At 49.8% G+C, this 14,693-nt stretch overlaps 1 protein-coding gene across 1 annotated transcript in view; it reads right to left on the bottom strand.

Moving 5' to 3' along the window:
* LOC119958197 (natural resistance-associated macrophage protein 2-like) overlaps positions 1–14,693 on the bottom strand; it is a 105,717-nt gene that overhangs the window by 48,963 nt on the left and 42,061 nt on the right. The window contains exons 7-9 of the mRNA XM_038786573.1: positions 10,520–10,590; positions 8,582–8,649; positions 2,331–2,486 (exon numbers count right to left, since the gene is read on the bottom strand). Of these exons, the coding sequence (XP_038642501.1) occupies positions 2,331–2,486; positions 8,582–8,649; positions 10,520–10,590 (295 nt within the window). The remainder of the gene's footprint in view (positions 1–2,330; positions 2,487–8,581; positions 8,650–10,519; positions 10,591–14,693) is intronic.

Genomic DNA, 14,693 nt, shown 5'->3' with positions numbered 1-14,693 from the left:
AGCGGTCCGACACACACAGAAATCTCACAGTAACATACCCAACTTCCCCCCGCCCTAACTCCTAGCTACCCATATATTAGATTCCCTGCCCTTATTCTTCACTTCCATGCCTCCGCACCCCCCCCCCTCCCCCCCCCCCAACCGCCATTCCACCCTTCTGATAATGGTCAGTTTTCCTTGAAGAAGTCGATGAACGGCTGCCACCTCCGAGCGAAACCCTGTATTGGACCCCTTAAGGCGGGCTTAATCTTCTCTAGCCTGAGAAACCTCGCCATGTCATTGACCGATATCCCCGACTTTGGAGGCTCCGCGTCCCTCCATCCCAGCAAAATCTGTCTCCAGGCCACCAGGGAGGCGAAGGCCAATACGCCTGCCTTTCTGTAGTACAGAACTTCAGTGTTGCTGAGAAAAGACATGCTATTGAGGCGGAGGTTCACAGCAGCCGGCGTGGAGGTAAAGAGTGCCCCCAAGGCACAGGCCCCCCCCATGGATTGGTGGGCCCAATCGCGGGCCAGGCCACCGTGGGGATACATCCCAGGGGCCAGATCCCCCCCCACCGGCCGAAAATGGGCGGCCGCTCGGGCCAGCGCAGGCCGGAGAACCGCCGGGGGGGGGGGGGGGGGGGGCGGGGGCCACTGCCAATGGCCCCCGACCGACGTGGCGCGATTCCCGCCGACGACGAAAAACCGGCGCCAGAGAAGGCGGCAGCCGGCGTCGGGGCGGGATTCACACGGCCCCCCCCCCGGCGATTCTCCGGCCTGGCGGAGGGTCGGAGAATCTCGCCTGTTGTTTCATTTGTTGGGTTTGCAATGTAGCTCACTTCTGCTTGCTAGAAGTGACATATATTCATATACAGGAATCTGCATGTAGGCATAAGGAATATGTCCAGACATTGCACCTTTTTGAATAAACAGACAATAGCTCCCTGGTTGATTTCTTAATGTCCCGACCAATCAGCGCCACCTTGCCAACCAATCAGCCTTTTCTAAGCAGCATAAATTGTTTTCCCCCTTGAAATTTGGTATTCTTGGGCGGCATTCTCCCCTACCCGGCGTGACGGAGGGTCCCGGAGTAGGGGAGTGACGCCAACCACTCAGGGGTCGGGCCTCCCCAAAGGTGGGGAATTCTCCGCACCTTGGGGGCCAGCCCCGCGCCGGAGCGGTTGGCACCAGAAGACTGGCGCAAAAAACCGGCGTCCCCGGCAGTGGGGCTGGCCGAAAGGCTTTCGCCGGTCGGCACATGCGCCGGCAGTGAGCGCTGACGTCACTGCCGGCGCATGCGCGATGTGGGGTTCTCTTCCGCTTCCGCCATGGCGGAGGCCGTGGCGGCCGCGGAGGAAAATAGTGCAGCCAGGGCACTGGCCCGGAGTCTGAGCGGGGGGCCCCGATCGCGGGCCAGGCCACCGTGGGGGCACCCCCCCGGGGACCCTGGGGCCCGCTCGCACCGCTGATCCCGCCGTTCCAGAGGTGGTTCAAACCTCGGCGGCAGGAGAGGCCTCCCAGCGGCGGGACTTCAGCCCGATTGGAGTGGCGAGATTCCTGCCGCCGCCACTTCCCGGGTAGCGGAGAATCTCTGCCACGGCGGGGGCGAGATTTTCGGCGGCCCCAGGCGATTCTCCGACCCTGCTGGGGGTCGGAGAATTTCGCCCCTTGTGTCTGTTCTGATGAGTGCAAGATGAAAAGCTTCAGCAGCATGTTCTTTTTTCAGAAAATCAAATAGTTCTTGAAATGTTTGCTGTTGCTCATCTCCCAGCATACCGTTTAATTTTATTTCCTTCACCAACACATAGAACATAAATTGCAGAAGGAGGCTATTCGGCCCATCGAGTCAACACTGACCCACTTAAGCCCACACTTCCACCTATCCCCGTAACCCAATAACCCCTCCTTACCTTTTTTTGGTCACTAAGGGCAATTTATCATGGCCAATCCACCTAACCTGCACGTCTTTGGACTCGCCCCTCATACCTATGCAATTGGCTTTATTTCAGCTCAATATGCTAGTTTCAGACTCAAGTATGTCACTCTCAAACTCAAGGTGAAATTTTACAGATTATGATCACTCTTTCCCAGAGGATCCCTGACTATGAGAGTACGAATTGGCTCTGTCTCATTGCACAGAATTCTACTTCATGCTTTTCTAGGCCAAGATTTTTCCCTCACTACTGCCCCACTTAAATCCCATATTTTTTGTCTTTTCAAAGCATCAAGTATCCTGGAATATGTCATTCTCAAACTCGTTCACAATGTAAGCACGTGTCTGTAGTGGCTAGCGATTTGCCCAGTTTCAAATACTGCTCCTTGCTCACTTACTGCAGTTGGAACACTCACCCTGACCAAGGCGGAGTACAGATAGATATTGTGGGGCATGATTACCGCTCCGACAGTGCCAACTGCCTGCTGTAGCTGCCTGCTTCCACAGCCCTCACAAGTGGGTACAAACATTCCCTTCAGCAGCTGTCGCTGGTTTGGTTTTACAGTCACATACTGTGGGGCAGAGGAACAGAGTCTGTTAATTGAGTAAGGATATGGCAAACCTGTACATGCTGAGACACAAATCTGCAAAGCATGTGGGCAAATCTAACTGGGTAACCATTGAAAAAAAATCGTTCTCAGCTTGTGGGCATCGCTGGCTAGGATAACATTTATTGCTATTCCCTAATTGCCCATTGAGAAGGTGGTAGTGAGCTGCCTTCTTGAACCGCTGCAGTCAGTGTGGTGTAGGTACACCCACAGTGCTGTTAGGGAGGGAGTTCCAGGATGTTGCCCCAGCGACAGTGAAGGAACGGCCGATACATTTCCAAGTCAGGGTGGTGAGTGACTCGGAGGGGAACCTCCAGCTGGTGGGGTTCCCAGGTATCTGCTGCTTCTAGATGGTAGAGGTAAAACATTTCCAAATCCATTATAGTGCTCAGAGACAGACGTTTAACAAGGAGCGAATTGTGTTGACTGTGACTTGGTGATTCAGACTGGATTATCCAGTTACATAACTATATTTTTACTAGCCGAAGCTGATGGAGGTCCCAAAGCAATTTAATGGCATGATTGATGAAATTCCTGTCTTATCTTGGTTTCAAATCATTCATATTTCAATTGGAGCTTCAAGATTATGTTCCTCCAACATCACTGGCACAGCAAGTGTTAATGTGGGACTGGAATCAGTGCTGCTCATCGTGTGGTGTAAAGAGACACATGACTTTAGGCAAGGGTCAGTTGTGGACCGGACAGAGACCTGTGTAGAAGCAAGCATGGAGTTAGCTCAAAGCACGGGCTAGACCCTGCATATAGTTATGCATTGTTGTTGATGTTCAGCTATACAAGACTCAGAACCTGTGACGTACTGAACATATAACATGGTGACAGCGAATGGAAAAACTCAGAACCTCATGGTTGTAACTTATCAACAAGCACTGAATGTTCAACGATACAGAATTCAGAGCCTCATTGTGAGGCTTACTGAACACACAGCGTGCAACAAAAATCATGTCATTGGATTCATTGCAAACATCTTAACCTCAAGCATGGAACTGGGCAGACGTGCTCGTGTGTGACAGACGCTGTCTCCAGGGCCTTGTCTATTATACTTGCAAACAAAATACTGCACAGGGACCTCTGGTGGTGTTACGTAGGGGGGAGACGTGTACGAGGTGGCTCCTGATAGAGCACTGCACTGTCTGCCCTTTTCTCTTAGTTTCAGGGGGTATTTGCTTTTGAAAACCCCCAGAATTAATGGGATATGGATCCTACATTGGTGAAATGCCCCAGAAAGGTCAGGGGAAAGAATGTGGACAGAAGCGGTTCGTCCACGGAATCGGAGGCTCTCAGAGTTCGCCAGCAGATAAATTGGCGGTGGCGGGCTCTGCCCACTGCACTAACGGGTGAGGTGTTTTCGGGTACCTTGGTGAAGGAAATTGATAAACACTGGCAGATTGTGTCAGAGGACCTCCGGAGGGGGCCTCCATCGATTTCCGGAGGTCCTCCGACACAACCTGCCAGTGTTCATCAATTTCCTTGGGCCCATCTGAGCAGGTGTGGAGAAGACCGACAGGAATAGTGCCGGAAGACTGGAGGATAGCAAATGTTGTCCCCTTGTTCAAGAAGGGGAGTAAAGACAACCCTGGTAATTATAGACCTGTGAGCCTTACTTCGGTTGTGGGTAAAAATGTTGGAAAAGGTTATAAGAGATAGGGTTTATAATCATCTTGAAAAGAACAAGTTGATTAGCGATACTCAACACGGTTTTGTGAAGGGTAGGTCATGTCTCACAAACCTTATTGAGTTTTTTGAGAAGGTGACCAAACAGGTGGATCAGGGTAAAGCTGTTGATGTGGTGTATATGGATTTCAGTAAGGCGTTTGATAAGGTTCCCCACGGTAGGCTATTGCAGAAAATAAGGAAGTATGGAATTGAAGGTGATTTAGCGGTTTGGATCAGTAATTGGCTAGCTGAAAGAAGACAGAGGGTGGTGGTTGATGGCAAATGTTCATCCTGGAGTTCAGTTACTAGTGGTGTACCGCAAGGATCTGTTTTGGGGCCACTGCTGTTTGTAATTTTTATAAATGACCTGGAAGAGGGTGTAGAAGGATGGGTTAGTAAATTTGCAGATGACACGAAGGTCGGTGGAGTTGTGGATAGTGCTGAAGGATGTTATAGGATACAGAGGGACATAGATAAGCTGCAGAGCTGGGCTGAGAGGTGGCAGATGGAGTTTAATGCGGAAAAGTGTGAGGTGGTTCACTTTGGAAGGAGTAACAGGAATGCAGAGTACTGGGCTAATGGCAAGATTCTTGGTAGTGTAGATGAACAGAGAGATCTCGGCATCCAGGTACATAAATCCCTGAAAGTTGCCACCCAGGTTAATAGGGCTGTTAAGAAGGCATATGGTGTGCTAGCCTTTATAAGCAGGGGGATTGAGTTTCGGAACCACAAGGTCATGCTGCAGCTGTACATAACTCTGGTGCGGCCACACCTGGAGTACTGCGTGCAGTTCTGGTCACCACATTATAGGAAGGATGTGGAAGCTTTGGAAAGGGTTCAGAGGAGATTTACTAGGATGTTGCCTGGTATGGAGGGAAGGTCTTACGAGGAAAGGCTCAGGGAATTGAGGTTGTTTTCGTTAGAGAGGAGAAGGCTGAGAGGTGACTTAATAGAGACATATAAGATAGTCAGAGGGTTAGATAGGGTGGACAGTGAGAGTCTTTTTCCTCGGATGGTGATGACCAACACGAGGGGACATAGCTTTAAATTGAGGGGTGAGATATATAGGACAGATGTCAGAGGCAGTTTCTTTACTCAGAGAGTAGTAGGGGTGTGGAACGCCCTGCCTGCAATAGTAGTAGACTCGCCAACTTTAAGGGCATTTAAGTGGTCACTGTATAGACATATGGATGAAAATGGAATAGTGTAGGTCAGATAGGCTTCAGATGGTTTCACAGGTCGGCGCAACATCGAGGGCCGAAGGGCCCGTACTGCGCTGTAGTGTTCTATGTTCTATGTTCTAAAACCGTGAAAGCCCATAGAGCTACGATAAAAGACACGGAGGAGGCCCTTTTGAGACGCGGTGATCAGACTGCCTCACTGGAAGCGGAGATGTCTCTGGTGGCTGAAGCAAATTAATCGCTGAAGGCCAAGGTAAATGATTTAGAGAATCGGTCCAGGAGGCAAAGCGTTCGAATTATGAGGCTGCCAGATGGGATGGAACGTCCAACGCCCACGGAGTACTTTGCAGAGATATTTGGCAAGATGGTGGGGGATGGTAGATTCATGTCTCGTCCTGTATTGGACCGAGTCCACCTTACACTCCGGCAGAGGCCCTGTCCTGAGGGCCCACCGCGTGCGGTAAGAGTGAAGTTCCATAGCTTCAAAGAGATAGAGCGGGTACTGAGATGGGAAGGCCAAGCTGTCAGGTTTTACCAAGACGTGTGAGCAGGACTGGCAAAGAAGAGGGCTGCGTTCAACAAAGCCAAGGCCGCCCTGTACAAAAGTGGAGACCGGTCTGGTGTGGTGTACCCGGCTAAGAGTGACTTTCCAGGGAAAAGACTATTTATTTGATGAGCGGGGAGAGGCGGACTCCTTTGTTAAGAAACACGAGCTGAGGGGAATTTTGATTGAGTCTTTTAGGTGATGGGGACGGGTATGTTGAATTGTTGGGGCTCCATATTTATTTTTGTATTTTCCTGTTCTTTGGTGGATGAATTTTTATAGTTTGGGCTCAGGTTTGGGGTTTAGTTTTATGTGGGGATCTATTCTGATTGTTCTGAAAATCTATACCTCCCTGTTGGAATGCACTGATTTATGGAGTTTTAATATTTGGTCGTCTGTAACCATTTTTCTTCACTCTAGTTGGGAGCCTCCCTGCTAACAAAAGAGTTAATAACGGGAATGGTGTTGAAGGATTGACTGCAGCTCATTATAATAGCTTTTTAGATAATGAGCTTTGAGTTCGTATTTTGTTTCGGTTGATTAAAAGTAGATTTTATTTGTTTGAATTTGCCTTGCTTCTATTTGTGCACGTACTTGGGTGTGGTAGTATGTGAGGGCGAGGACATGGGGGGGGGGGTGGGGGGGTGTAGTTTGTTGACGGTACCTGCAGATTTTTCTTTGTTTATTTGTGATTCGGTTTGGTGGCCACCTTGGGTGGGCCTGGTGGCTGTACCTGTTGGGTAATCTCTCTTGGAGGAAATAGCTGACCCTGGATTTGGCCACAAGTTTATCTCCTGGATTTGACTACTGTACAGTGCCCCTACTGTAAGAATGCCCTGAACTCTCGTTAATTCCCGTTGAATGGGGGCATGAGACAGGAATGCCCACTGCCTCCGCTCGTATGTTTTGGCAATAGAACCGCTCACTATAGCGCTGAGGCCCTCTGTTAAATGTAGTGGGATGAATCCGGGATGGTAAAGTGACTAAAGCGGGGATGAGTGAATGTTTCTCTGGGATGGAGGACAAGTGTGAGCGTTGTTCCCAGGGACCAGCTAACCACACTCATATGTTCTGCCCTTGTCCCACAATGGTAAGCTTCTGGGTCTCCTTCTTCTACACCATGCCCGAGATACTCGATGTTGATTTGGATCCATGTCCGCTGGTGGCCATATTTGGAGTATCAGACTCGTCGGTGCTTCAATCAGGGGAGAAGGCAGACGTCCTCACCTTCGCCTCGTTAATAGTCCAGAGCTGGGTGTGCTTGGATGGAAATCTCCTACTCTGCCCAGTTCCTCGACTTGGTTGGGTGACCAGGGACGGAATTCTCCGACCCCCCCTGCAGGGTCGGGGAATCGCCCGGGGCCGACGTAAATCCCGCCCCTGCCGTGGCCGGAATTATCCGCCACTCAGGAATCAGCGGGGGTGGGAATCGCGCCCCGCGGTCGGCGGGCCCCCCGCGGTGATTCTCCGGCCCGCGATGGGCCGAAGTCCCGCCGCTGTCAGGCATCTCCCGCCGATGTGGTTTAAACCACCTCTGGTGGCGGTGGGATTGGCGGCACGAGCGGGCCCTGGGGTCCTGGGGGGGGGGGGGCGCGGGGCGATCGGACCCCGGGGGGGTGCCCCCACGGTGGTTTGGCCCGCGATCGGGGCCCACCGAATGGCGGGCGGGCCTGTGCCGTGGGGGCACTCTTTTTCTTCTGCCCCCACCACGGCCTCCACCATGGGGGAGGCGGAACAGACCCCCTCCACCGCGCATGCACCGATGGTGATGTCAGTGGCTGCTGACGCTCCGGCGCATGCGCGAACCGGCGAAGGCCTTTCGGCCAGCCTCGACGCAGGGCGGCGGGCATCAAAGGCCGTTGGTGCCAGTCGGCGGAGCGGGAGCCACTCTGGCGCGGGCCTAGCCCCTAAAGGTGCGGAGAGTTCCGCACCTTTGAGGAGGCCTGACGCCGGAGTGGTTGGCGCCACTCCGCTACGCCGGGACACCCCCCCCCCCCCCCCCCCCCCCGCCCCCCCGCCGGGTAGGGGTGAACTTCGCCCCTCATGTTTTTTTATACATTTGGAGAAGGTTAAGTACACCATTAGAGGGTTGGTCGAAGGTTTCTACCGAAGATGGCAGCCATACATTTCCTTCTTTAAGGAGCTAGTCACCGTCAGTTCTGAGGGGGTTTAGTTTAGTTTTTTTGGAGTCACGTTAATACGTACGTTTGCTTTTAAATCTCGTTCTTTTATTGTGTAACTCTGGTTAATTGTGTTGTATGATTTTATGTATTATGGAAAACTTTTAATAGACATATTTAAAAAATATTGCACCAGTGCCGCATGAATCAAACAGATACAATCCAATAAGGTGCCGAAATATCATGAAAAGAATAAAAAAAAACGCCGGAAATCAATGTCCGATCGAAGTAACACAGTGACCTAAGAATACCGCAGTTTAAAACATCACACAGGGGCTGGTTTAGCACAGGGCTAAAGAGCTGGCTTTGAAAGCAGACCAAGACAGGCCAGCAGCACGGTTCAATTCCCGTACCAGCCTCCCCGAACAGGCGCCGGAATGTGGCGACTAGGGGCTTTTCACAGTAACTTCATTTGAAGCCTACTCGTGACAATAAGCGATTTTCATTTTTTCATTTCATTTCAAATTTATCCACTTGTACCTCATATCCAAAAGTGATGGCCATCACTGCGATAAAGAATGCGAACAAAGCTTCCAGCTTTCTCAGACCTGAAGAGAAAGGGAGTTGGTGTTACACGCGGTCAGGACAATATACCTTACACCGTCAATCAAATCATGATCGACACAAGGTTAATGGTTAATGGGGGAAAAGTTGGTTACGGCCAATTTTCAGCTACGTAGGTTGCATGCATCCCAAATCTGAGGCCGAAGGCTCTCGTTCTCTCCCTCTGTCTCTGTCTGTTTCTCTCACTTGTACTTTGGTCGCGAAGACACCTTTCCCCTCCAATACACTGTATTTCACTGTGTACTGAAGTTGGTATTCTTCATTGAACTCTCTCACTGATTCCCACGGCGCTGAGGACCCGGGTTCGATCCCGGCTCTGGGTCCCTGTCCGTGTGGAGTTTGCACATTCTCCCCGTGTCTCCATGGGTCACGCCCTCACATGTGCAGGGTAGGTGAATTGGCCACGCTAAATTGGCCCTTAATTGGAAAAAAAAATAATTGGGTACTTTAAATTTAAGAAACTTTTCCTGATTCAAGCACTCGGACAGGACTACTAATCCAGACACCAGGGTAATGCTCTTGGGACCTGGTTTACCTGGTAATGGGTTCAAATCCCACCATGGCAGATGGTGAAATGTGAAATAAATGTTTTGAAAAAAATCTGGAATTAAGAGTGTGATGATGACCATGAAACCATGGGCTGGTTTAGCTCACCAGGCTAAATCGCTGGCTTTTAAAGCAGACCAAGCAGGCCAGCAGCACGGTTCGATTCCCGTACCAGCCTCCCCGGACAGGCGCCGGAATGTGGCGACTAGGGGCTTTTAACAGTAACTTCATTGAAACCTACTCGTGACAATAAGCGATTTTCATTTCATTTTCATTTTCATTGTCGTAAAAAGGGCAGCACGGTAGCATTGTGGATAGCGCAATTGCTTCACAGCTCCAGGGTCCCAGGTTCGATTCCGGCTTGGGTCACTGTCTGTGCGGAGTCTGCACGTCCTCCCCGTGTGTGTGTGGGTTTCCTCCGGGTGCTCCGGTTTCCTCCCACAGTCCAAAGATGTGCGGGTTAGGTGGATTGGCCATGATAAATTGTCCCTTAGTGTCCAAAATTGCCCTTAGTGTTGGGTGGGGTTATTCGGTTATGGGGATAGGGTGGAAGTGTTGACCTCGGGTAGGGTGCTCTTTCCAAGAGCCGATGCAGACTCGATGGGCCGAGTGGCCTCCTTCTGCACTGTAAATTCTATGAAAAACCCATCTGGTTCACTAATGTCCTTTAGAGAAGGAAATCTGCCGTCCTTACCCGGTCTGGCCTACATGTGACTCCAGACCCACAGCAATGTGGTTGACTCTTCAATGCCCCTCTGAAATGGTCTAACAATTAAGGATGGGCAACAAATGCCAGCCCAGCCAGCGATACTCACGTCCCTTCAACGATAAAAGAATTTTAAAAACATCTGCTGCCAATCTGGGGTAAGCTAAGGACAGTAGATGATAGTTGCCATGGTCATGGTCACCATTAGTTAGTTGTCATGGTCACCGTTACTGACTCCAGCTAATTCCAGATGTCTTATTAATTTTAAATTCCGCCAGGTGCCGTGGTGGGATTTGAACCCATGTCCTCAGAGAATTAGCCTGAGCCTCTGGATTACGAGTCCAGTGACCTTGCCACGAGCCACCATCTCCCCGGTTCAAGTGAGGATGGCCATATAGCTGAGTTGCTGGTTGGTCAGAGGAGTTATACCCGAGCAAAACCAAGACTCGACACTCTCATAACAAAGGTGGGGGATTGGATGGATTAAGATAATCAAAAACTGATTCATTCAAAATAATTAGGTGGAAAAATTGTCGGTGACAGTTTCAGCTCACACGGAGAATTATTGGTTGGCAAAGGTTTTCAAGTTCCGTCAAACTTACCGTACTTATCCAAGAAGAGGAAGAAAAACGTGTCTACGATAGTTATTAATACTCCGCCCCACAGGGGAATCCTAAACAATAAAGGAAAGGTGGTTAGAGGAACGTTTTAGCCCTCTTAGGTTGCATACTGCACCACAGGGGCGCTAGCCTCGACTCTTGAAGTTGCAAGACCATCTGGGAAAAGCTACTTACTGTTGGAACCAACAATTCTACGGACACGTGCTTGTAGGATTAGTATAGCGGTTTTAATATACTGACAACAGAGCCAGCCGGTTAGCCGGAACTTTCGGTGAACTGGCCGGCTGACCATGTGGCACTGATCTTTATACAGTAGCTCCAGGGGGAGGAGTCCTGGGCGGAACCAAGGGAGAAGCCCAGTACAATTCTCGAGCATTCCCAGAGCTACTCCCCCTGGTGGTCAGGTAGTGCAACTGCACTTACAATATAGGCACATCTATTTACAGGTTATAATCCGGTGTGAATCACATTCACCACACTTACCAAGGTAGCAGTCATCTGAGCATGGTTAACCCAGTGATTGTTCAAATCTGATGCTACGTATAAATAGCTCAAGCCACTGCACTATCGAACCACATACATTTAGAGTTCACAAGGAGACCAGTTGGCACATTGTTCTATTCTGACTCGTTCTCGGATCAAAGGCTATTTCGTCCGCATCGTCAAATAATTCTCCTCAAGAAAAATACAATTGTCCCTTGCGTTCTTGACGGTAAAACATTCCATACAGGCAGAAAGACTTGCATTTACATGAATCTCAAGATGGCGCCAAGTGTTTCCAGCCAATGAAGTACTTTAGAAATGTAAACGAGGAAATGTTGCACCAATCCTCTGTGCAAAGGAATTTCTGCAAACTCCATTTTCATTGACGCTTCCGCACTTACACTCCAACCAGAGCAAAAATTCACTTGATCAAAATCCTTCACTACTTTAAGAAAACGTGCATGAATTTCGTCCAGGGTTTTCAATGCTCCACTGCCTGTAACCGGCCCGGATTCTCCTCTGAATTACTGACACATTTTTGTTAACTTTCCCCTCCAGACGTGTTAATCGGAAGAGAATTGAGCTCAGAATCTCAGTTCTCTCTTTAGATCTATGGTTTCCAGCCCATGGCATCAGCCTGATGAATCTAGGCTGCACAGTCAGAGCCACTTTAATGTCCCTTTTAAATAAAACTTGCACGCAACCCCTGAATTGCGGTTGGACCATTGCGTTGTGTAAATTACACCTGATTACAGAGGAGGGTGTTCAAATACTGGGAGAATCTCTATGGGAGGGGGTCCAATACTGGGAGAATCTCTATGGGAGAGAGTCAAATACTGGGAGAATCTCTATGGGAGAGGGTCAAATACTGGGAGAATCTCTATGGGAGGGGGTCCAATACTGGGAGAATCTCTATGGGGGAGGGGGTCCAATACTGGGAGAATCTCTATGGGGGAGGGTCCAATACTGGGAGAATCTCTATGGGGGAGGGTCCAATACTGGGAGAATCTCTATGGGGGAGGGTCCAATACTGGGAGAATCTCTATGGGGGAGGGTCCAATACTGGGAGAATCTCTATGGGAGAGGGTCCAATACTGGGAGAATCTCTATGGGGGAGGGTCCAATACTGGGAGAATCTCTATGGGGGAGGGTCCAATACTGGGAGAATCTCTATGGGAGAGGGTCCAATACTGGGAGAATCTCTATGGGAGAGGGTCCAATACTGGGAGAATCTCTATGGGAGAGGTTCCAATACTGGGAGAATCTCTATGGGGGAGGGTCTAATACTGGGAGAATCTCTATGGGGGAGGGTCCAATACTGGGAGAATCTCTATGGGGGAGGGTCTAATACTGGGAGAATCTCTATGGGGGAGTGTCCAATACTGGGAGAATCTCTATGGGGGAGGGTCCAATACTGGGAGAATCTCTATGGGGGGGATCTAATACTGGGAGAATCTCTATGGGAGAGGGTCTAATACTGGGAGAATCTCTATGGGAGAGAGTCCAATACAGGGACAATCTGTATGAGAGAGGGTCCAATACTGGGAGATTCTCTATGGGAGAGGGTCTAATACTGGGAGAATCTCTATGGGGGAGGGTCTAATACTGGGAGAATCTCTATGGGGGAGGGTCCAATACTGGGAGAATCTCTATGGGGGAGGGTCCAATACTGGGAGAATCTCTATGGGGGAGGGTCCAATACTGGGAGAATCTCTATGGGAGAGGGTCTAATACTGGGAGAATCTCTATGGGGGACGGTCCAAAACTGGGAGAATCTCTATGGGAGAGGGTCTAATACTGGGAGAATCTCTATGGGGGAGGGTCCAATACAGGGAGAATCTCAATGGGGGAGGGTCCAATACTGGGAGAATCTGTATGGGAGAGGGTCCAATACTGGGAGAATCTCTATGGGGGAGGGTCCAATACTGGGAGAATCTCTATGAGGGAGGGTCCAATACTGGGAGAATCTCTATGGGGGAGGGTCCAATACTGGGAGAATCTCTATTGGGGAGGGTTCAATACTGGGAGAATCTCAATGGGGGAGGGTCCAATACTGGGAGAATCTCTATGGGAGAGGGTCCAATACTGGGAGAATCTCTATTGGGGAGGGTCCAATACTGGGAGAATCTCTATGGGGGAGGGTCCAATACTGGGAGAATCTCTATGGGAGAGGGTCCAATACTGGGAGAATCTCTATGGGAGAGGGTCCAATACTGGGAGAATCTCTATGGGAGAGGGTCCAATACTGGGAGAATCTCTATGGGGAGGGTCCAATACTGGGAGAATCTCTATGGGAGAGGGTCCAATACTGGGAGAATCTCTATGGGAGAGGGTCTAATACAGGGAGAATCTCTATGGGAGAGGGTCCAATACTGGGAGAATCTCTATGGGAGAGGGTCCAATACTGGGAGAATCTCTATGGGGGAGGGTCCAATACTGGGAGAATCTCTATGGGGGAGGGTCCAATACTGGGAGAATCTCTATGGGAGAGGGTCCAATACTGGGAGAATCTCTATGGGGGAGGGTCCAATACTGGGAGAATCTCTATGGGAGAGGGTCTAATACAGGGAGAATCTCTATGGGAGAGGGTCCAATACTGGGAGAATCTCTATGGGAGAGGGTCCAACACTGGGAGAATCTCTATGGGGGAGGGTCCAATACTGGGAGAATCTCTATGGGGGAGGGTCCAATACTGGGAGAATCTCTATGGGAGAGGGTCCAATACTGGGAGAATCTCTATGGGGGAGGGTCCAATACTAGGAGAATCTCTATGGGGGAGGGTCCAATACTGGGAGAATCTCTATGGGAGAGGGTCCAATACTGGGAGAATCTCTATGGGGAGGGTCCAATACTGGGAGAATCTCTATGGGGGAGGGTCCAATACTGGGAGAATCTCTATGGGAGAGGGTCCAATACTGGGAGAATCTCTATGGGGGAGGGTCTAATACTGGATTTTCTGAGGATGTAATAAGGAGGGCCGATGAGGGTCAGCGATTGATGTATTCTACATGGATTTCAGCAAGGCATGTATGACAAAGTTAAAAACCTATGGGATCCAAGGGAAAAATGGATCCAGACATGACTCCGAGACAGGAAGTAAAAGGGGAAAGGTGGATGGGTGTTTGTGTGACTGGACGGCTGTTTCCAAAGGGATTCCACGGGGCTCAGTATGAGATCCCTGGCTTTTTGTGGTCTCTGTAGTGATATAGTGATATTGGGGTTGTGAATGTAGCCCAGTCCATCACACAAACCAGCCTCCCATCCATTGACTCTGTCTATAATTCCCGCTGCCTCAGAAAGGCAGGCAGCATAATTAAGGACCCCACGCACCCCGGACATACTCTCTTCCACCTTCTTCCGTCAGGAAAAAGATACCAAAGTTTGAGGTCACATACCAACCGACTCAAGAACAGCTTCTTCCCTACTGCCATCAGACTTTTGAATGGACCTACCTCGTATTAAGTTGATCTTTTCTCTACACCTTGCTATAACTGTAACATTATATTCTGCAGTCTCTCCTTCTTTCCCTATGTACGGTATGCTTTGTTTGCACAGCGTGCGAGAAACAATACTTTTCACTGTATACCTATACATGTGACAATAATAAATCAAATCAAAATATCATGGTTGTGTTGTAATTCACCGACTGACCACTAGGAGTCTCATTAGTATA

Source organism: Scyliorhinus canicula, chromosome 28 (assembly GCF_902713615.1).
Source record: "Scyliorhinus canicula chromosome 28, sScyCan1.1, whole genome shotgun sequence".
NCBI lineage: Eukaryota > Metazoa > Chordata > Chondrichthyes > Carcharhiniformes > Scyliorhinidae > Scyliorhinus > Scyliorhinus canicula.
This window is presented reverse-complemented; position numbering and strand designations above follow the sequence as displayed.